Source organism: Idiotropiscis lumnitzeri, chromosome 4 (assembly GCF_059441095.1).
Source record: "Idiotropiscis lumnitzeri isolate Australia: NSW breed Sydney's pygmy pipehorse chromosome 4, RoL_Ilum_1.0, whole genome shotgun sequence".
Lineage (NCBI taxonomy): Eukaryota > Metazoa > Chordata > Actinopteri > Syngnathiformes > Syngnathidae > Idiotropiscis > Idiotropiscis lumnitzeri.
In genome coordinates this window covers 24,714,444-24,735,964 of record NC_142394.1, presented here as the reverse complement: position 1 = coordinate 24,735,964, position 21,521 = coordinate 24,714,444, and the positions used below count along the sequence as shown (strand labels likewise).

The 21,521-nt window shown below is 47.3% G+C and overlaps 2 protein-coding genes across 4 annotated transcripts; both read left to right on the top strand.

The window, feature by feature from the left end:
• The first annotated feature begins 59 nt into the window (after positions 1–59).
• Positions 60–15,773, top strand: slc12a6 (solute carrier family 12 member 6). 3 transcript variants are annotated; one of them, XM_088295175.1, is made up of 27 exons: positions 60–208; positions 2,940–3,170; positions 4,603–4,697; positions 4,766–4,891; positions 5,083–5,229; positions 5,314–5,368; positions 6,388–6,518; positions 6,590–6,831; positions 6,936–7,051; positions 7,127–7,312; positions 7,381–7,545; positions 7,934–8,032; positions 8,430–8,487; positions 8,557–8,731; positions 8,806–8,924; positions 8,995–9,093; positions 9,184–9,303; positions 10,117–10,221; positions 10,297–10,465; positions 10,556–10,751; positions 11,386–11,555; positions 11,955–12,086; positions 12,150–12,257; positions 12,359–12,382; positions 14,085–14,320; positions 14,503–14,636; positions 14,733–15,773. In XM_088295175.1, exons 2-27 carry the CDS (start codon positions 2,948–2,950, stop codon positions 14,822–14,824), a joined length of 3,522 nt encoding a protein of 1,173 aa, XP_088151301.1. In that variant the 5' UTR covers positions 60–208; positions 2,940–2,947; the 3' UTR covers positions 14,825–15,773. The 3 variants fall into 3 exon arrangements, with proteins under 3 accessions (XP_088151301.1, XP_088151300.1, XP_088151302.1); XM_088295174.1 differs by having other exon boundaries at positions 2,096–3,170; XM_088295176.1 differs by lacking the exon at positions 12,359–12,382 and having other exon boundaries at positions 2,096–3,170.
• A 281-nt stretch (positions 15,774–16,054) lies between these two features.
• abce1 (ATP binding cassette subfamily E member 1) lies at positions 16,055–21,046 on the top strand. The gene is made up of 19 exons (XM_088295177.1): positions 16,055–16,206; positions 16,891–17,032; positions 17,096–17,181; positions 17,240–17,337; positions 17,407–17,524; positions 17,712–17,849; positions 17,928–17,997; positions 18,072–18,168; positions 18,240–18,329; positions 18,557–18,678; positions 18,761–18,885; positions 18,998–19,094; positions 19,160–19,219; positions 19,302–19,360; positions 19,877–19,987; positions 20,105–20,247; positions 20,310–20,432; positions 20,581–20,692; positions 20,774–21,046. The coding sequence occupies exons 2-19, from the start codon at positions 16,930–16,932 to the stop codon at positions 20,819–20,821; spliced, it is 1,800 nt and encodes a 599-aa protein (XP_088151303.1). The 5' UTR covers positions 16,055–16,206; positions 16,891–16,929; the 3' UTR covers positions 20,822–21,046.
• The last annotated feature ends 475 nt before the right edge of the window (positions 21,047–21,521 follow it).

Below are 21,521 nucleotides of genomic sequence, written 5' to 3'. Positions count from 1 at the left end.
CCTTTGTCTTTCACGCTCTTGTCATTTCCATTACTGCGCATGCGCGAAGTGTACGGCGAGCGGGGAGGGACAAATCGCACGGTTTCGCATTCTCGACTGGACAATAAGGAGCCGAGAAACCAACGCAGAGGAACTCCCCTCTGCCTCCACAGATGTCCGATCGTGGAACACCTCGGAGGAGGCGGAGTGTCGACATCACCCGAGCCAGGTACGAGCCTTACACGCCTCTCGTGTTGCGTGTCAGGGCGGCTGACAGTTGACAGTTCCGCGCGGCATGGGCTAATCGGTGGCTAACGTTAGCATGCTGCTGGCTGGAACCAGGCTGGAACCTGCCAGTCCAGCCAGCCAGCCGGCGTCCATGCGCTCTTTACCCCGCGATTTCACTCTCACTGCCGGCAAAAAAATGCCGAGGCGGGGATGGAAAGCCTCAAAACGTATTGAATGAATACTCTCTGGTTGCTGAAAGCTGGTTGCAGCCGGTTTGAAATGTCCGCATCTATCTTAAAACACTGCAATGCTTTCTGTCGCCACAAAGACGCATGAGCAGCTGTTGCGACATTTTCGGGCAATGCTTATTTTTCATCTTTTGAATACTTTGATGTGCTGCCTTATTGATTGCTTTCAAGTTCACTTCAAAGCATGATTATTTTTCCGAGCGTAGCAAGTGGTTTGACTGGAATTAGTTCGCGTTACTCATTAATTATAATTAATGATATATTACGATTTCACATCGGTTAATAGGTTTGTCCACGTGTCATTTATTCTTCCTGGCATTTTACGTTTTGGAGTATTTTACAATTCATGCCGCCAAATGATTATATAAGGTGACAATTTCTGTATATACAGTCTTGTCTCACGGTAGACGTTTCGTGCATTTCCACTTGACAATTGAATTAAGGCTACATCAACAAATTTAACCAGGGCCATGAGATTGGATAAAGTGCTAGTACTCCCACATTTAAAGTCAGTAAAGTTGCAAAAATTAGTGCGCGCCAATAAAAGTTTTTGATAAAACTAAAATCATAAGTCTCATCTTCCAAATTGTGACATCACATTATATTCACTGAGAAATTGATTTAAGTTCATTTCTAATTGATGTTAAGCACTGTTTTCATGAGATATACAGTCAAAATGAATGCGTCTGCTGGAGGTTTTTGTTCCTCAGTGTAAAATGCCAAGCAAGGTGTTTGTCAGCAGACCCCCCACCACACCGCCACCTTTTTCCCCCCTTCGCTCCCACCCCACAGCTGTTTTCTTTCCCCAAAACAAGACAAAGAAAAATGCGAGACGAGAAAAGGCATCCAGGTGCCGTCTCCCCTTTGGGAACGTTGCGTTGTGAAACAAGGCTGCCAGTAGTGACTGGTCCAACCGGTTGCATCCGCTTCTTTTGTCCATCTCCAAGTTGACCCTGGTTATTCTTTGACGTAGTTTGTGTCAATACCTTGGTGAGTCATTGGTAGATGTGCTCGAGCCTGTTAGGCGCAAGAATGTCATTTAAATGACACTGTAAAATGAATTCAGAGTTTTGTTTCCATGTTTGTTGATAATTATTGAATTTGTTTGGGGGGGCGTGGTTTAAACAACATCCAGTGACGCACTTGGACGTCTGACACAAATGGCCCCTCCTTCACTGGATAAGAACTTTTGTTCGTTCATTAGTACAGTAGTAGCTATGCCTATACATAAAAAATGTATCCTGCCTTCATATAGTTCACTGCCTTAGCCACGTTAGAATGCCTCATTATCGGCTGTGGTACAGGTTTGAGAGAAAGCACAAAATCTCCTAAAAAAAAAAAAAAAGAAATCAACTTTGTCTCATTGAAAATACTCGGCACGGCATTGGTTTTTCATGTTTTCATTGTACACTCCTCATCCCTGAAATGTTCACTGCACACCTACGCCTGGATAGAGATTAACATGTTTTATTTTGCTCATTATTCAATAAAACTATCGACAGATGAACCAATTATTAAAATAATTTTAGTTGCATGTGGCGTGTATATTTCTGTGAGTTTTTTTTTCATGCTTGCTTTATGTCTTCCCCTTGTTCTTGTTTCTCCTGCTCTTTGACCCCAAACCTTGACCTGCCCCTCAGAAAATCCATGCCAAAAAGAAACCTCTGCTCTAATTTGGTTTTAATGATTTAATCGATCGACAATCGATTGGCAAATTCATCAACAACTATTTTATTTATCGTTTAGAGCCGCTGTGTCATTTGAAAGTGTCTTAAGTCCCTGAGAATCTCAGCCTCTTCCCAGTAAATGTTTTCTTATTTGCGCAGTTCCTCCACAAAAGCAAACAGATTATATTTTGTGTTGAATCATCAAAAACAATTTGCAAACATCTGCTTTTACTTTGCAAAACAGTGATAAATATTTTCCCTGTTTTTTGGCTTGTTATGGACCAAACCTGTACGTGGATTATGATTCACAAATTTTATGACAATAAGAGGAAATAATGGTTATTTGCAGCCGTCATTGACGTATCCAAAATTGAAGCAGCCGCCGAAGGGTATATCAAACAAATAGGCCTTCCTTTGCGTGAATCAGAAGCTTAGTAATGTTTAATTGTTAAACTATACCAAATAAACAATAATCGGAAAAACATTTTTTTAAATGTCAAATAAATTCTAATCATCCGATTAGTCGATGAGTAAGAGTAATAATCGATTCTGATCATATTCGGTAGTGACAGCCCTATAGGAAAGCGCCACCTGCATCCACCTGGCCTGCTGGCCATTATTGCTTGGTGCTGGCCAATCACGTCGCCTTGATGGAGAATGGCGACTGGAAAAGAAGTAATTGTCCCGGCAGTCGTTACCTCACTCGCAAGCGTCAGCTAAGCTCGGTTGAGTTCAGCCACGCTCGCTAACCTGTGAGCCCACCAGCCGCCCTCGCCCCGCTCTTCCCAACCCCCCTTCCTCCCTGCTTTCCACCAAGGCTTCGCCATGACGTCCGTGCGTTTCACCGTGACGCCCACCAAGGCGGAGGACCACCCGGGGCTGTCGGACACATCGCCCGAAATCAGCTCCCGCTCCGGTACCCACGTGCGCTTTGGCTCCCGGGAAAGCGTCAGTCGAAGCGAGCCGCCCAGCGACACGTCAGGAGTAGGCATGGCGCCGGCGGGAGGAGGCGGTACGGAAACGCCGGACCACAGTAACATGGAGCAAGGTGAGGAGCGTGCACAGGGAATAATCCCCATGTGTGAACTGGCCTCCTAATCTGGAATTTAATCTGGATTTTTAGCAGATGTGTCAGTTTCTCTGACAGGATTTATTCGCGGTCAATATGTGTAACAAAAAGCTTTGTACTCGGCAACAGGCAAGCGTGACAGCTTTTCGCATGCACAAATATCCGACTAAAAAGCCATCTTGTCTCCAATTCTATATTCAATGAGTTCCCTTTTCCTCATTGTGCCTTTTCCAGAAATGTCTTTCTGCAAGTTTTGGGTTTCGCCACCTTGCTCAAGGGCAGTGGCAGGCGGCGTTCATAACCTCTCGGTCGCGGCTTCACATTAAAACTCATTCCATCCATAAGACATATGTATACGTTTTCAAAAACGTAGTCCCCACCTCCCAAAGACGTATTTATACGTCTTTGCCTTTTTTTTTTTTTTTTTTTTAATGTCATAGCTCCAAGTTTTTATAGCATTAGAACACAATATTCTGTTGGCCTCGAAAAAAATCAGTCAAAATCCAGAAAAACGCTGGAAATTAGGGGTTTCCTCTAATGAAAATTTCTGGGATTAAATTAGTTAAAATGAACAGAACTCAGGTGGAAATTGTAACCTGGAGACCACCAGGCACAGCTGACTTTATAGTACAGTCGACATCAATTTCCAAATCGAAAACTTATTTTTTTTTTTTTGTTTTGCAAACAGCTGGCCGAACTAGCTTTGCTTTCCTGACTCAGCGTTTTAGCCAAGAGTCAGCAAAACCCGCCGCAGTCTGCTTGGGAAACCGTCAGCTGACACTTTCACTTCCGTGCTTGAAAGAACAATTTGTACGTGTCCATAGCAACCAGGCCGCCCCACACTCTTCGCATATAATAAGCTTCCATAAATAGGAATTGAGCCGTTTAATCCCAATGAGTTTCAAGTGTCCCCACGTGCGTCGCTCCGTCGGGAACAAAGCCCTCGGAGTAGCGTTGCGCGAGGCAGCACGGCCCCCCTCGCCGTTCCCCCCCCCCAGGCTCGCAGCGATGCCAGATAAATCCCCCGCAGGTGTGCTGTTCTCAGCTGGAAGACAGCAGTCACCTGATCTTTTTTGTTTTGTTTTTGGTCGTTGCAGCCTCTCGCCCTGTTGCTCCTTTACAGACGAGAAGCTGTCAAATCAGCAACAAAACTGTTGTTGCCAGCCCAGGAAAAACAAACCAAAAAAAAGTGTTTGGAACAAATATTCAGGAAAGCGTGTTGATTGCGCGTGTGTTGAACCATGTTGAAGCGTCATAATTTTTGTTTACGTTCGCACTTCTGTCCCAGGGTGATGATTGCCACAAAGATGGGCAGACAATTCGCCCACCACAGCCGAACGGCCGCCACTCCAGCAAAACATCATCTTCTTGTTCTCCGTACGTTCACATCTGCTGTGCTCTCTCTTCACAGGAGACGGAAATTCCAAACTGTCCAGCGTGTACATCAACAACAGCCACGGCGTGGATGATGACGACTTCTACGACAGGAACTTGGCCTTATTTGAGGTTTGCTTCAACCACACGCGCTCCGATTCCTCCGGTCTCGTCCGTCATCGTCTTCCCGCTCCTCGCAGGAAGAAATGGACACTCGTCCCAAAGTGTCGTCTCTGCTCAGTCGGTTGGCCAACTACACCAACCTGATGCAGGGCGCCAAGGAGCACGAGGAGGCCGAGAGCAACAATGAGAAGAAGAAAGCCAAGGTACTTAAAATGCTTCGAAAATACAATACGACTAACGCAGGGTGGCATTTCTCTTTTGTGTGAGAAGGTGATGTGAGGCTGACCTGCATTGATTATCTTGCTGATAAGGAGATAAAAGTGTCATTATGTCGTAAAGGAGTGTGCAGAATTGCATGCTGGGAGCTTAATTGGTGTGCTCTGTCCCTCCTCAGTCACCGTGCATGGGGACCTTCATGGGCGTCTACCTGCCGTGTCTGCAAAACATCTTTGGCGTCATCTTGTTCCTGCGTTTAACCTGGGTGGTGGGGACCGCCGGCGTGTTGCAGGGCCTCTGCATCGTCTTCATCTGCTGCTGCTGCGTGAGTGCCGCAGAGTGTCGTCAAGGGGCGTAGAGTGGAAAGCGCGGCTGTCTCACCCGCCCGCGCCTCTTATTGTCCCTCCAGACGATGCTGACGGCCATATCTATGAGCGCCATCGCGACCAATGGAGTGGTTCCAGGTATCAGCCATCCGTTTGCGTCCTGCGCGAGAATCTTTTAAAATTGCCTATAGAAGGGACAAGGTGGCGGCAAAGTGCTATTTTTGTCCAAATAAAATGCTTCAACTCAATTTAATATGCTATAGTTACTCGGCACCAAGATGCCAAAAAACAGCCAAACTAATGCAGTGGAATTTACGTTTTCGTCCTGTCCTAGATATAATAAATCCGCCAAAAAAAAATAAATCTGAGCCAAAGTGATTGAAACTCTCTACCGGATTACCGGTTTGGAGTTGCAAGGGGACTTTGGTGTGTTTTATTTGGTTTGGTTTATATTTTGTGGAGGAAAACTTAATCAAATCAATCAAATTGCACCTTCAAAATAAAGGCACACTTTAGAAAAACAGTTTGGCTGCACCTTCTTTGATGTGGCTTCTTTGATAGTTGCACTCAATGAACAAGCAAAAAAATAGTTTATAACTGCTTAATAAACGTCCAAGGGGCCAAAGAAAAAGTGCAAAAACTAATACTATACTGGTATGTTTTCATTTTGAAGGCGCGTATTTTGACAGAATGTTAGGCCGATATTATCCCAACTTCAGTTTACGTGGAGTTGTCAATCAAAGCTTGCATTATGGAATGCGTCTTGCTGTCTGTTGGAGACATTTTGTACACTGTCGGCATGCCAGCCCTTTCAAAAGTAAGGCGAGAAACAAAAAGTCGGAAAATGGCTCCCTCTTTCCTCGCCAACCTGTCTTCCATATGCCATCAAACATTTTCCATCAAGATCAAAGTGTGTGTATTAAATGACTTTTCTAGTCATATTTACTTCACGCTGCTTCCTGTACGTAAAATTATATATATATTTTTTTTTCTATAGTGAATCTTTTTTTTTTATTTTATTTTTTTAATATTTGTGTGTGGCCGGGATGAATTAATTGGATTTATCTTATTTCCGGTGGGAAATACTGCTTTGGTTTTTGTATGAGTCAGACTTTGTGCCTGTATGTTAATTCTTCGCCTTACTTTTCCTCCTCTAGCCGGAGGTTCCTACTTCATGATCAGCCGCTCTCTGGGTCCAGAGTTTGGTGGCGCTGTGGGTCTGTGCTTCTATCTGGGTACCACCTTCGCCGGAGCCATGTACATCCTCGGAGCTGTCGAGATCCTGCTGGTGGGTTGTTCATCTTTGCCGCTCGCAACTTCTCGCCCGCAGGTCACACGCTCCCTTTTGTCCTCTTCCAGATGTACATCGCGCCTGAGGCGGCCATCTTTACTGCCAAGGGGCTGGAGGGCGAGGGTGCGGCCATGCTGAACAACATGCGCGTCTACGGCTCCGTCTGCCTCCTCCTCATGTCATTGCTGGTCTTTGTGGGTGTCAAGTACGTCAACAAGCTGGCCTCCGTCTTCCTGGCCTGCGTCATCGTCTCTATCGTGTCCATCTATGTGGGCGCCCTGGTCTCCGCTTTCAAGCCGCCCAACTTCACGTACGTGACATTTGTGACACGGAGTACTGCAACGGGAATGTAGACAATTGAAGTTTGGCTCTTGAAAGAGAATTTCCCGCGGAAATTGGACGTTATCTTTCCAGGGTATGTATGCTCGGAAACCGAACCATCAACGGCCACGACCTCGTCGACGACCAGTGTGCGAAAACCGTCCTGCTGTCGGCCGAGAGCCAATTGGCCAACGAGACTCTTGCCGGAAGTGCGTTTTGCTCTGCACGTTCGCGGCCACTCAGGAAGCCTGCCGAGTTGACAAAAGTTTCGCCCTCCTTCCCAGCGGACGCCAACACCACGTTGCTCCCGACACCGGAGCTCGTCCCCGCTCCGGCGGAGAAGACCACATATTTGTGGAGCCGCTTCTGCCAGAGCGCCGAGCTCAACGCCTCCTGTGACGACTACTTTGCCGCCAACAACTTCTCCCGTATCGACGGCATCCCCGGTCTGGCCAGCGGCATCATCGCAGGTAACGTCGCACACATTGGCAGCCGTTTGGCCGCAATGGGGCGTGACGCTTCCTCCTCTGTGTCGCAGACAACCTGTGGAGCTCGTACCTCAGCAAAGGAGACGTGGTGGAGAAAGGCTCTTTGAGCTCCTCCCAGGAAGCGCGCTCGGCGTCCACACAGCAGCCTTACGTCTTTGCTGACATCACCACCTCCTTCACCCTTTTGGTGGGAATCTTCTTCCCCTCCGTCACCGGTAAATACTCCCTTCATTTTCGTCATTTCAGGTGAGAAGTCACTGAGGCTCAAGACGGCGCCTGGCTCACGTTCTTCTTCCTGGTGGTTCCCCCCAAAACGCATATCGTCTCAAATTCTAATAGTCGGGATGTTCCACATCATTTTTTTTCTGACTGATCCCGCTTAAGGATTGTAGAGTAGCGCCAACTACTGGACAGGTTGATAGATTTAGGTTCTCTACGAATCGTTGGCTGGTATCGGCAGCCTTCACAAATACATGATACATTAAAACAAGATATTGGCCCATTATCGACACATGGTATCGGTACTGACCCATCCCTACTAAAGCGCTCAATAGTGTTTTTTCTGAAGCTCGTTCATTTTGATAGTTTTCTTGTCTTCCTCAGGAATCATGGCCGGTTCCAATCGGTCAGGGGACCTGAAAGACGCCCAGCGTTCCATCCCCATCGGGACCATCTTGGCCATCCTCACCACATCTTTTGTCTGTATCCTTCCAAGAAAGCAGTGCAACGGTGCCTTAAGATTTGACTTGAATTCATTCTTTGACCGCGATCGGGACGCAAAACACTCATCACTTCCCAAATGAAATCCAAGTAAACGCCATTCACTTATTACAGACGGATACATTTTACTGTTTGTTGAGGCATTGCAACTCCTCTCAGCTTATCAGTACGGCATTAATATTAGCCGTTCTTCACAGAGGGTAAAGAATATATAACCGAGTACAGTTGTATCGCCTTTCTACCATTTTTGTTCAATCTTTTGCTTAAAGATGCTAATTAGCGTTCACATAAAACAAACAAGCGCTAAAAAAAAAAAAAAAAGTTTGAACTGATCTTTGAAGGCTTGATGGCTATATTTTCCTGAGTCCCTTCCACCCAGACCTTAGCAGCGTTCTTTTATTCGGCGCCTGCATTGATGGCGTGGTCCTCAGAGACAAGTCAGTACCACTCGTGAAGTGTCTCCGTGTGTTAAGAGAGATGTTGTTAATCTTTGTCGCTTCCCGCAGGTTTGGAGACTCAGTCCAAGGGAATTTGGTGGTAGGAACATTAGCCTGGCCCACTCCTTGGGTCATTGTGGTGGGGTCCTTTTTCTCCACGTGCGGCGCAGGCCTCCAATCGCTGACGGGTGCTCCAAGACTCCTGCAGGCCATCGCCAAGGACAACATTATCCCCTTCCTTCGGGTTGGAGCTGACACTATCGGACGTTTCACGCATGTAAGGCAGTGAGCTGACGAGCGTTTGTTGGTGTGAGTCAGGTGTTCGGTCACGGCAAAACCAATGGCGAGCCCACCTGGGCGCTGCTGCTGACGGCCCTCATCGCTGAGTTGGGCATCCTCATCGCGTCTCTGGACCTGGTGGCTCCTATCCTGACCATGTGAGACTCGTCAGCCTCTCTCGTATAACGTCGTTGCTCGCCAGAGCTGTCAATTATCTTCTCTGTCCAGGTTCTTCTTGATGTGCTACTTGTTTGTCAATCTGGCCTGCGCCCTGCAGACACTCCTGAGGACGCCCAACTGGAGGCCACGCTTCTCTTACTATCACTGGTGCGTCTGCCGCCACCGCTGGCGCAATTGGACTTGGGCTCTCACATACTCACTGTGTATGTGCGTGTGTGTGTGTGTGCGTGTATCAAGGACCTTGTCATTTTTGGGGATGACCATCTGCCTGGCGCTCATGTTCATCTCCTCCTGGTACTATGCAATCGTTGCCATTGTGATTGCAGGCATGATCTACAAGTACATCGAGTACCACGGGTATGTTTCCGTGACATGTGCCGTTCAGTGTTTACAGTGGTACCTTGGTACGAGTGCCCCCGACTTAAGAGTTCTTTAAGTTACGCTGAACCCTGTACTGAACGTCTGAGTGGGCAATATTCCTTAGGACCCCCCCGCCCCCACCCCACCAAAAGGCACACAAATAATGCAAATTTTCTAATTCTGTCTTATGTTTTCCTCTTCCAATTTTAAACTGCAGTAATCCCCCCTCCATCGCGGGGCTTAAGTTTCAGGAATTATTTTCTTCTTGCTCGTGGGACATAACGGAAAATAATTGAGAAGCACTGCCTCTTAGTGTAAACCCATTTTTACAACCTAACAAACTTATCATCTCACAGTGTAGATTAATAATCATACTGAAAGATGTAAATTATAAAAATTAACTTACTGCCGTTGCTTTCTGTAATGTTTGCAAAGCAGAATTACAGAGGTTGGCGTCTCATAATTTCCAACAAAAAAAACGAGGCTGTGCTGGAAAATTCCGGGATTCGTTCCTATTTGTGTGCTGCCATCTAGTGGTAAAGAATAGCATTACATAGAGAATTGACTAGATTTACAATACAATACAATACGATTTTATTTATATAGCGCATTTCACAACAGCTGGAACTGTAACAAAGTAACTAGAACACACATACCAGAAGAGAACAAGAGTTATTAACTGTACAAAAAAAATGCAATGAAGGGACATTTACTGTACATTGCTGTTTTATTTGGTGTTACAGAGCTTGTACAAGTTCCCCAAATGAACTGGCCACTAAGTGTATGTTCTGTGGCCCTTGTGTGATTCAGGGCCGAGAAGGAATGGGGAGATGGGATCCGCGGGCTCTCGCTCAGTGCTGCCCGCTATGCCCTCTTGAGGTTGGAAGAAGGCCCGCCGCACACCAAGAACTGGAGGTATGGAAGTCTCCTATGAGGTGAGGATGACGAGGAGGCGGATTCTGGCTTCGTTTTAAGACTTTGCTCCCGCAGGCCGCAGCTGTTGGTTTTACTCAAACTGGATGAAGACGCGCACGTCAAGTCTCCTCGCCTGCTGACCTTTGCCAGCCAGTTGAAGGCGGGAAAAGGCCTGACCATCGTGGGCACGGTGGTTACCGGCAACTTCCTGCATAGCTACGGAGAGGCGCTGGCGGCGGAACAGGTGAGATCACATCAAACAGTGTTTGATTTCTTCACCGCAAGGTCGTGCTTATTGAGAAACGTGAATTAAAATCCATCTTGTGCTCATCAGACTCTGAAGCTTCTGATGGACAAGGAGCGAGTCAAGGGCTTCTGCCAATGCATCGTTGCGCAGAAGGCGCGCGAAGGCATCAGTCACATGATTCAGTCCAGTGGACTCGGTGGGATGAAGCCCAACACCGTTGTGATGGGATGGCCTCATGCCTGGAGGCAGAGCGAGGACCCGCAGTCCTGGAAGACCTTCATTCGTGAGTCCCCGCCCCTGCTGCTTCTCGCTTATCTCCGTTCCTCACAGGTGGCGAGAGTACTCTCTCTCGAGTCTGTTCTTAAGTAAAAGCTTCACCAACCACATTTCATAAACACACCATCAATGAAGAGAAAGAAGGCTTCCTCATTCGTTTTAAACTTTGATCTCCCCTTTAAGTTCATTTGTAGGGCCGCTTTCACGTGTTTTTTCAACCTAAAGGGGCGTGGCTTTCATCCCTGTTGAATACATGTCAACCGGTTTTTCTATGTGTGTGCATGTCAGTGCAAGATTACTGATAAACGTGTGGAAAATGCGTCAAAGCGTTACTCAGCAAAACATTTTTAGTCTGAAATCCAACTTTCTGATGCCAAACATTGAACTAAATAAAACAGATAACTTCGGATGGCTGATGAAATTGGTTATGAAACTGTGATCAAAACAACATACTTATTTGAAAGCAATAACCTTTCACATAAATATGTATCTCAATCCATCACAAAATATTCACAATTATGTATGCTAGCTAATTCAAGACAAAGTTATGTTTTTTTTTTTTTTTTTTTAATATACCATTTGTAAAAATGATACCTGCCTTTTGAATGAGCGGCTGACGGCACCCCCTGTCCTCCTTGCAGACACGGTGCGCGTCACCACTGCCGCTCACTTGGCCCTGCTGGTGCCCAAAAACATCTCCCTGTTCCCCAGCAACAGCGAGCCGTGCGCCGACGGCTACATGGACGTGTGGTGGATCGTGCACGACGGCGGGATGCTGATGCTGCTGCCGTTCCTGTTGCGCCAACATAAGGTCCTGGATATTAGATGGCTCACGATGGTTAAATGTAGAACAATTTAGGATTTTGCTTTAGATTCAGTTTCCTATAAATGTGAGTTAAGTTGAATATTTGTTTTCCAAATTCGATTAGTTTTCATTGGTATTTAAGAGTTGCTTTGCTCGTGTTTATTTTTTTGTAATACGATGAGAGAAATAAGAAGGCCTTAATAAGACTTATGATGATAATAAATGCTCAGTAAGCTGCAGTAATATTAGTTGTTCTTCACAAGAATATATACCTGCTCGGTACTCAAATTTTTAGTTTCATTTTTATTTTTTTTTTTTTTTTTTTTTTACACAAAAATGTCTGTTTTTCTTATTTTGTGAACTCTAATAACTTTGCCATGTTCCTCTCCACCTGGCCTGCAACAGGTGTGGCGCAAATGCGGGATGCGCATCTTCACCGTGGCCCAGATGGAGGACAATTCCATTCAGATGAAGAAGGACCTGGCGACCTTCCTCTATCACTTGCGCATCGAGGCCGAAGTGGAAGTTGTCGAGATGGTAGGCCGCATGTGCTCCTCGTGATTCGGGCGCACCGAATAACGCGTCTTTATGCCCACTCAGCACGACAGCGACATCAGCGCGTACACTTACGAGAGGACCCTCATGATGGAGCAGAGGTCGCAGATGCTCCGCCAGATGCGTCTCTCCAAATCGGACCGCGAGCGAGAGGTAAGGTCGCGAGGGGCTACATGCGTGGAATATCTCGGGCCGCTCGTCCGACTCCTAAAATGTTCAAATGTTGACTTCTTCTCGCCGCTGGATTTCCTCAGAGGGTGCGCTGGAGTTTTGACGACGTGAGTAGCCAGCCATTCGGTAGTCCAAATAGATCGCTTCTACGGAAGTATGGCAAGCCGTCTGAGCGTTCTTTCTTAAGCTGCTGTCGTCGAAAAAAAAATTGTTTTAGAAATTTTATTTTCCATTATCGCCTTTCATAGCTGTTTTGGCATTACGCTGCACTAGTGGAACAATAGGGTGCTCTAGTAGCTACATGTTACTACTAAGGCAAAACTGTGCACTAGTTGACGTCGGCGAACCACTAGTAAACTGCTAGAGGTCAATATTGACACTAGTAGTAGTAGTAGCAGCTCACAGTTTTCAATTAGTGTAGATTTGCCTCATTAGTAATTTGGCGTTCTATCTGTACGCCCTAACCTTTCTACTAGTGTGCAGTTATAGCATACATTAGTGGAAAAGTTATTAGTAAGACCAATGGCGGGCCGTGCACTTCACATGAAGGCCTTCAGTGAAGTCCTACTTAGTTTGACTTGAATCAATCCCCCTCATAATACGATTGTTTAAGACACCACAGCTGGACGAATAATATATAGAAACACACTTACACATTACTCAGTGAGTGTTGGACGAGCTAGCTTCTCTCGAACGGTCCGTCTTGAAAATGGCCGCGCAAGTGTATCTGCAATTAAATGCACACTTTTCCCTCCTTCTGCCATTATTGAAATAAAGCGAGAATATATTTAAGATTTTCAAACGGTCGCCAGTTAAGACTTGCAGGTGTGTTGATTCCGTATAGCGCTGCCCCTCACGATGGAGTACACAATCACAAGAGGCGTTCATCGCTTTCAGCGTCAGGCCAGCGAGAAGGCTCACTGGAACCAACTCGTGATCTGATTGGCTATTGCAACTGTCTCTCAACTATAAGCGCCCCTTCACTCACACAGAGGAGATGCCCGTACGATTGTATCTGAAGGCCTCGGATGAATAGCACAGGCTACTGGTATCATGAAATCTGCCTGGCAACACAAGCTAGCTGAATTCTGATTGGATAAAAATCTGACCTAAAGAAATAAAACACTAGGATATGATGATGATTTCTTGATTTTATGTTAGGCCAGCAGAGAAGGCCTCGACCGCCCACCAAGACATAAGGCCTGATTTACTAAAGATTTGCACCTGTGAAAATGAGCGCAAACTTAATTGAGGCTGATCTACTAACCAGGCCCAACCAGTTGCGTCTGCTGAAGCACAGTTGATTTTATGGCTTGTGGGAGGAGTTTATGCATATACATGAATTAGGCATCCGTGTTGTCATCTAGAAAACTTGATAGAAATGGCACTGGTGTAGACATTTTTGAGTGGTAACATTTTTAATCTCAGAGCTGACTTATGCCGGCACATTCAGGAGTCACGAGTCATGCGACGTCAGCTGTGACAACACGACAGTATTTTATGGTTCTACTAGCGCTGAATTGTCTTACCAGTGAGAACTAAAGCGGACTTGTAGACAGTGTGGAGAAAAATGCTCGTTTGCGCTGACTTGGCAGTTGCTGCTCGATGTCGCGCCAAAGTGCTCTTGCTAGACTAGACGTGCTGAAGTTGTGCTAGCTAGTCAGTGTGTGTTGCGCGTTGATGTGCGGGAGCCGACATCAAAGCCGACGAGTTCAGAAAGAAGAAAATCAAGATGACTGATTTTGGACGAGAGTGCCGTTGACTAAAACTATCCGATTTTGCCTGTTTTACCTTCGGCCCGCCGGCCAGGCTCAGCTCGTGAAGGACCGCAACTCCATGTTGCGACTAACCAGCATCGGCTCGGACGAGGACGACGACACGGACGGCGGCGAGCGAGACCGAGCGGCGGCCGGCGACAGCTCCTCGTCCGAGCGCCATCGCCGCGTTCAAATGACCTGGACCAAAGAGAAAGCGTCGCAGTACCGGGCCGCGCACTCTGGATGCTCCACGCCGGAGGGATTCAGGGACATGCTCAGCATCCGGCCGTCAGTATTCGCACGTTACTCCTCTCCACCACAAAATTCACAAATTGAAGGAATCTTTGACACTTTCATCATCCACGTTTTTTTTTTTTTGATAGTTTCAAACCAATCCGACTCGTAAATATTCGGCTCATTCATGACACACTTGGAACTTGTTCTCTCATTTTCACTGGCTTTTCCTTCAGTGATCATTCCAACGTGAGGCGGATGCACACGGCCGTCAAGCTCAACGAGGTTATTGTCAACAAATCCCACGATGCCCGAGTCGTCCTCCTCAACATGCCGGGGCCGCCCAGGAACCAGGAGGGAGATGAGAACTGTATCCTTCATCCTAAACCGGCATCTGCACGTAAAAAAAAAAAAAAAAAAAAAAAAAAAAAAAACGCTTTTTGTGTATCCTTGACTCAATGAGCAGACATGGAGTTCCTGGAGGTTCTCACAGAGGGTTTGGAGCGAGTTCTGCTGGTCCGAGGTGGAGGAAGCGAAGTCATCACCATCTACTCGTGATGAGACGTCGGCTTTGAAGGCAGCTGTCAATCGACTGGAAGTGAGAGATGGCGAAGGCCATCTGCTGCATGGGACCACTCAAAGCAACCGCCGCTTGTCGCTCACTCGTCCTCACTTCTTCTGTCACGACACACGCACGCCTTTTCATTCCATTGGCGTCACACTGCAAGAATAAAAAAAAAAACAAGCACCGTGTTTTTTGTGGAGTGCGTTTTCCCCGCTGACAGTCGTCGTAAGATGTCAAGCGTCAGAGGCTGTCGTTACTCCGACGAGACTCAGGGTTGAATTTTTCTCTTTCTATTATTATCGAGATAACGTATATTTGTTCCACATGTTGGGATTTGTTCTTGCTTTGCACTTTTGTTTCCAGAATAGCAACTTAAATCGTTATTTCCTTTCATTTTAAACTACTGTACGTGGATGGCACATGTTTTGTTTGTTTGTTTGTTTGTCTCCGGTGACAGAACAGATCCCTCGTAGTTCTGTCCTGATGTAATGAACGCTTCACAAACTCCATAATGACATGCAGCTTCTTCACTTGCACCTCTCATCGTGACACTTTAATGTGTAACTAACTGCAATACCTTCAATATCATTTTGAGCAAAGGTCTCCAAGGTTGGTCCTTGTGCGCTTCATGTCTGGGGCTTCGGGACGAGACGAGATGAGAAACTGACCACCCTGATGATTTTAGAAATGATTCATGTGCTGCTGTCTGTTTGCGTGCGTGTGAATGAGACCATGTTGCTGACAATGAGGTCTGAACTGCTTTTGCTCTCTTCACATTTTAGTGTGACAGTGCAGGGACTTATTTTTGTTTTTCCAACATTATTGTATTGCCTGTATATAAAACAGATTCCAAGATGTATCTTTTTTTAATGACACAATTGTGAAACGAGACATAAAACTTGTTTGCTTGAACATTTTGGGAATAAAGTGATTTAGAAGAAACAGTTGTTGAATTTTAGTTAACTTCTCCGACAGTGACGCATAAAGTTCAATGGTTTCATTTGTCTCCTGCTCAACAGCTGTTTATACATTACTTCTGTGAGGGATGAAACGGCATAAATAAATTGAATTTCTTCTAAGATTAAATTTGATAGATTTTTTTAAAAAGTAATAGATAATACTTCGACCCAGTTCCAAATTATTACATTATTGATTTTTTTTATTATTATTATTGCTTTTTTAGCTATCCCTGACGTGTATCTATGACGTCACGCAGAAGACCGTCGCGCACTATCTGCGCAAGGGCCGCCATCTTTCCGGCCGGCATCCAGGAAAGGAACACGTTGCTCGGGAGAACTTCCTCCCAAAAGTTTACCTTTTCTTTGCTCGTCCTTCTTTCCTTTGTCCGAATTCGGATACGTTGGAGCAAAGTAGGGTGAGTCGGCGTCTTTCCCATCGTGACGTGGGAACACGAAGCGGGGAATATGTCCTAGGGGGCACTTAGTGAGGTGGCGAGCGAGCGGCTGTCAAAGATAACAAGCGGAGGCCGCACACCCATGCTAAATGCTAAATGCTAAGGCGTCAACAAGTACACTACACCGCACGACACGTTCATATTAAATTCTTTAGTCCGTGTTGCCACCTTCAAGCATACGATCACACACAAGCGCATTTTTGTTGGCAATGTTGCGACGCGCCCTGGACGTGGCGAACACGTTCAATTGTGGCGCATCTCCACGAGCAAAATGAGCCTGGCTCCATTGGGCGTTTTGTGCGTCTCATTTGCAACGTTTTTTCATATTAACGTGTCAGTCGAAGAAGCCAAGGGAGGGACGACTAATGGGTTTCAAGAGTTTGTTTTACTGTATGTTGCATATTACGCAGGTCTGCATTTTTTTCAATACTTCATTTTCTTTGAATCATTTTGTGGGTTCAGAAGCATTGGACAGGAACACGTGAGAACAATATAGTTCTTGTAGCAGAAGTCTTTGGTTCTGCTCAATCTTCATTTCAACATGTTCATTCGCGATGTGCTTTGTGTCTAACGGTGACGGCTTCGTGAGAACCACATAATTTCAACGAGCCTTAGAGTTGACTCGTGTCATCACTTTGTCCTCAGCTCGGCGGGTCCCGGCCTCCATCATAGAAGCGACCCACCATGGCGGATAAAAACACCAGAATCGCCATCGTCAACCATGATAAATGCAAACCCAAGAAATGCCGGCAAGAGTGCAAGAAGAGCTGCCCGGTGGTTCGCATGGGTGAGTGAGCGCGAAGGTGACGGCACCCCGGCGAGGATATAACAAGCTGATTTCCGCCTGCAGGCAAGCTGTGTATCGAGGTGACACCGCAGAGTAAGATCGTGTGGATCTCGGAGTCGCTTTGCATCGGCTGCGGCATCTGCATCAAGGTACGAGAGCTCGGTCCTTCCCCGATCGCCTGCGAGTGACGCGGCGGTGTCGTTGCAGAAATGTCCGTTTGGGGCGTTGTCCATCGTCAACCTGCCCAGTAACCTGGAGAAGGAAACCACACACAGATACTGCGCCAATTCTTTCAAACTTCACCGGTATGTGGAGAGCCGGGCCTCCATTTGGCAGAGTTTCTTAAGTTGGGACTAACCGTTGTTTGTGCGCAGGTTGCCCATTCCGAGACCGGGTGAGGTTCTGGGGCTGGTGGGGACCAACGGTATCGGCAAGTCCACGGCGCTTAAAATCCTGGCGGGCAAACAGAAACCCAACTTGGGCAAGTTTGATGTGAGTTCTCGTGCTGTCTCTCTCTCTCTCTCTCTCTCTCTCTCTCTCTCTCTCTCTCCCTCACACTCACACACACAAATTCTTTCTGCGTTTTCCTCAGTTGTGTTAGCTATAATAACCTTGACACACTCATGAATGCATTCATGCATGCTCACATCGGAAGTGAAGCTATCTTTCCACATTCCAGAATCCACCGGACTGGCAGGAGATCCTGACCTACTTCCGTGGCTCGGAGTTGCAGAACTACTTCACCAAAATCCTGGAGGATGACCTGCGAGCCATTGTCAAGCCACAGTACGTGGACCAGATCCCCAAGACCGTCAAGGTAAAGGGCGGCCGATCGACCCCTAGTTCGGAGTGATGTGGCTCGCTCGTAGTTGCAGTTGCCACTTTATCCCTGTAGGGATCGGTCGGTGCCATCCTGAGCAGAAAAGATGACATGGACACGCAGGATCTGGTTTGCCAGCAGCTCGGTATGACGCCCAAGCTGTTCCCTTTCTGGCAATAGACAGGGCAAATGACAATTGGTTGTCTTGTTGCCGGGCAGATCTAAGTCACCTGCGTGAGAGGAACGTGGAGGACCTGTCAGGAGGGGAGTTACAGCGGTTCGCCTGCGCCGTCGTCTGCATCCAGAGAGCAGACATGTAAGAAACAAGACGCCTTCGCTGCCGCCGCCTACGACGCCGTACTCACACGTGCGTTTCCCGTCCTGCAGTTTCATGTTTGATGAGCCGTCCAGCTATCTGGACGTCAAACAGAGGCTGAAGGCCGCCATCACCATCCGCTCGCTCATCACGCCAGACAGGTACGTGCGCTTCGTGAATGAACCAAGCCAGACAGACACACACCTAAGTGGTTTCGTAAGGAAAGTGATATTGTCACAACATCAATATTAGATTGCAGCTTGGATGCCGCTTGACCCATAGAAACATCCAAAGCAATCACTGAGTTCCATTTCGGTGGGGAAAATGGAATTTCCTGACCGGCCAGTGCAGGGGGCAGAAATGAACGTCTGTGAGTGTGTGCGTGCAGGTACATCATCGTGGTGGAACACGACTTGAGTGTGTTGGATTACTTGTCTGACTTCATCTGCTGCCTGTACGGCGTCCCGAGTGCCTACGGCGTGGTCACTATGCCCTTCAGCGTGCGAGAGGGTAAACGCTCGCTCAGGCAAATTGGCTCCTCCCGAGCTCACGCCGCATCGCTAACGTGGCGTGTTGCTGTCACGGCCTTCAGGCATCAACATCTTCCTCGACGGATACGTTCCCACGGAGAACCTGCGCTTCCGCGAGACCTCCCTGGTGTTCAAAGTGGCCGAGACGGCCAACGAGGAGGAGGTCAAGCGGCTTCGGCACTACCAGGTCGGTGCCAACTTTTCCTGCTGGATCGCGACCTTTCCCACGTCCCCCCAAATCATCTCACAACTCATTTGGCTGCTGTTCAAATGTACTCTGTGCAAACTTGTCTTGATAGTATCCCAACATGGCCAAGACCATGGGCGAGTTCACGTTGGAGATCAAAGGAGGAGAGTTCACCGACTCGGAGATCATGGTCATGCTGGGGGAGAACGGTATGCCGCCGCGATGCCACGACCACCACGCGGCATACCGTTCCTGACTTGTCGTGTGTGTGCAGGCACGGGAAAGACCACCTTCATCAGGATGTTGGCCGGAGGACTCAAACCGGACGGCGGAGGTGACAAACTGTGTGTCACGCATGTCACGTGTGTGACATCACGCCCGCCCGGCTTTTAACGCTGTGCGTTTGTGTTGGCAAGGTGACGTGCCCATCCTCAACGTGAGCTACAAGCCTCAGACCATCAGTCCAAAGTTCAAGGTGCGTGCTCTGTCTTAAATTAAAATTGTAGTATCCCACTGAACGCAATCTATTATATTTTTTAACAAAATATAAAATATTTGGTATGATAGAAACATGTATCGAAATTGAAATAGTTAAATAATTAACGCTTCTTAGTAAGTCGGTGTTTCATCACTGGTGAGCTTTTCGTATTATTGAGTACTTATTAGCCCTCAAGGACAACCTGAGTAGTCTGCCTGGCTACAAACGGAATTAGCAATAGTTAAATATTGTTATTGTCGATTGTGCGGCGGGCTTTCGAAAGATTGGCCACTCATATTGTGAGCTGACCTTTTTGTGATTTTGCATCTTTGCCAAACCCCCGCAGACTGAATTGAAAGGGGTGACTTGATCTAGGGCTCATCCTGATCAAACGTGACTCAACTTGAGCCAGAGAAAATGACTCACGTCCAACGAGCGTGACTCGAAGGTTAACGCTCAAATGTCTTTTGTGGCTTTGTGCGCGTGTGTGTGTCTCATTGCGGTGTACCTCAGGGCAGCGTCCGCGCTCTTCTGCACGAAAAGATCCGAGATGCCTACACGCACCCTCAGTTCATCACGGATGTCATGAAGCCCATGCAGATTGAGAGCATCATTGATCAGGACGTAAGAACGCAAACGCCGCATACCCGACCCCGGTGCCATTGACCTGTGGAGTCTCTCTCCGTGTATGTGCCTCTCTCACACTTTCTGTCGTTCTCTCCCCATCTCCCTCTCCATCAGGTCCAGAACCTTTCAGGCGGTGAGCTGCAGAGAGTGGCGCTCACCTTGTGTTTGGGCAAACCGGCCGACGTCTACCTTATCGACGAACCCTCGGCCTACCTCGACTCCGAGCAGCGGTTGATGGCAGCCAGGGTCATCAAGAGGTACACAAATGCCACTGGGTGTGTGTGCCACATGCAGCGTCTCATGTGCACGTGTGTCGCAGGTACATCCTGCACGCCAAGAAGACGGCATTCGTGGTGGAGCACGACTTCATCATGGCCACGTATCTGGCGGACCGCGTCATCGTCTTCGACGGGATTCCCTCCAAACACACGGCCGCCAACACGTAAGTGCCGTCGCCAGACTTGTTTGCCCACGAGTCCCATTTGGCCAGCGTTTGTCCCCATTTGGATTGTGATTCAGCTGCGGCTGAGCGAGCTCCAATGTTGTCAGAATGTAGTTTTGGAATGTCCAAGCGTGTGTTTGTGTGTCAGTCCGCAGGGTCTCCTGGCCGGTATGAACCGCTTCCTGTCCCTGCTGGAGATCACGTTCCGCAGAGATCCCAACAACTTCCGGCCACGCATCAACAAGCTCAATTCCATCAAGGTACTTTCACTCCAGCATGTTGGCTCAAATTGTCATCCCCTCGCCCCCAGCTTTGACCTTTGACCCAACTTCACCTTGCAGGACACAGAACAGAAAAAGAGCGGGAACTACTTCTTTTTGGACGACTAGAGCAACTCGTAGCATGTGAGCGAGTGTGACTTCCCGTTCCGACCACGACGGCAGCGAGTGAGCTGGGGAAAACGTGCAACGTCCATCTCATCTTCATGTGGGAGCTATCAGTGCTGCGTTCAACATCCGCAACTGTTGTCAATTGTTCATAGTGTCAGCCTGTCGATTTCCAGTCATAACGGCAGCATCAACACATCTATCAATAAATATGATGTTGACAACTAAAAAAAAGCAGACTGGCCAATTTGTTCAGCTCATGGATGGTTGAATGGCTTACTTGGTTAGCTGGCTAGCGTAATATTGATGGCTTGCTGAAGCTGTTAGCCTTTAACTTTGATTGAATGGCACCATCTAGCGGTGTTTGTTTGAATGACATAGAGATGACTCGTGGGCGTATTCATGTTCAATTCATTGTGGAACTTTTTGAATGTATACAATGTCCCTGAATATGAGTCCTACTCTGTCACATTATATCCATTTGTGACCCATTTTTTCGGCGTAATGTAGCCAAATGTGGCGTGCCGCGTGGAAGAAGTCTTCCATTTCCATTTTGTTTCAGTCGATTACTGTTGTCTGACGAGGATGGAAAAAATACGCAATGATAAATAAAGGAATCCTCGTCGTTTAATTGTCATGTAATTGTCCGAGTGTCTCACAATCGTCAAGATTTGTTAGCGGAAATGCCGAAAAGCGCGAATTA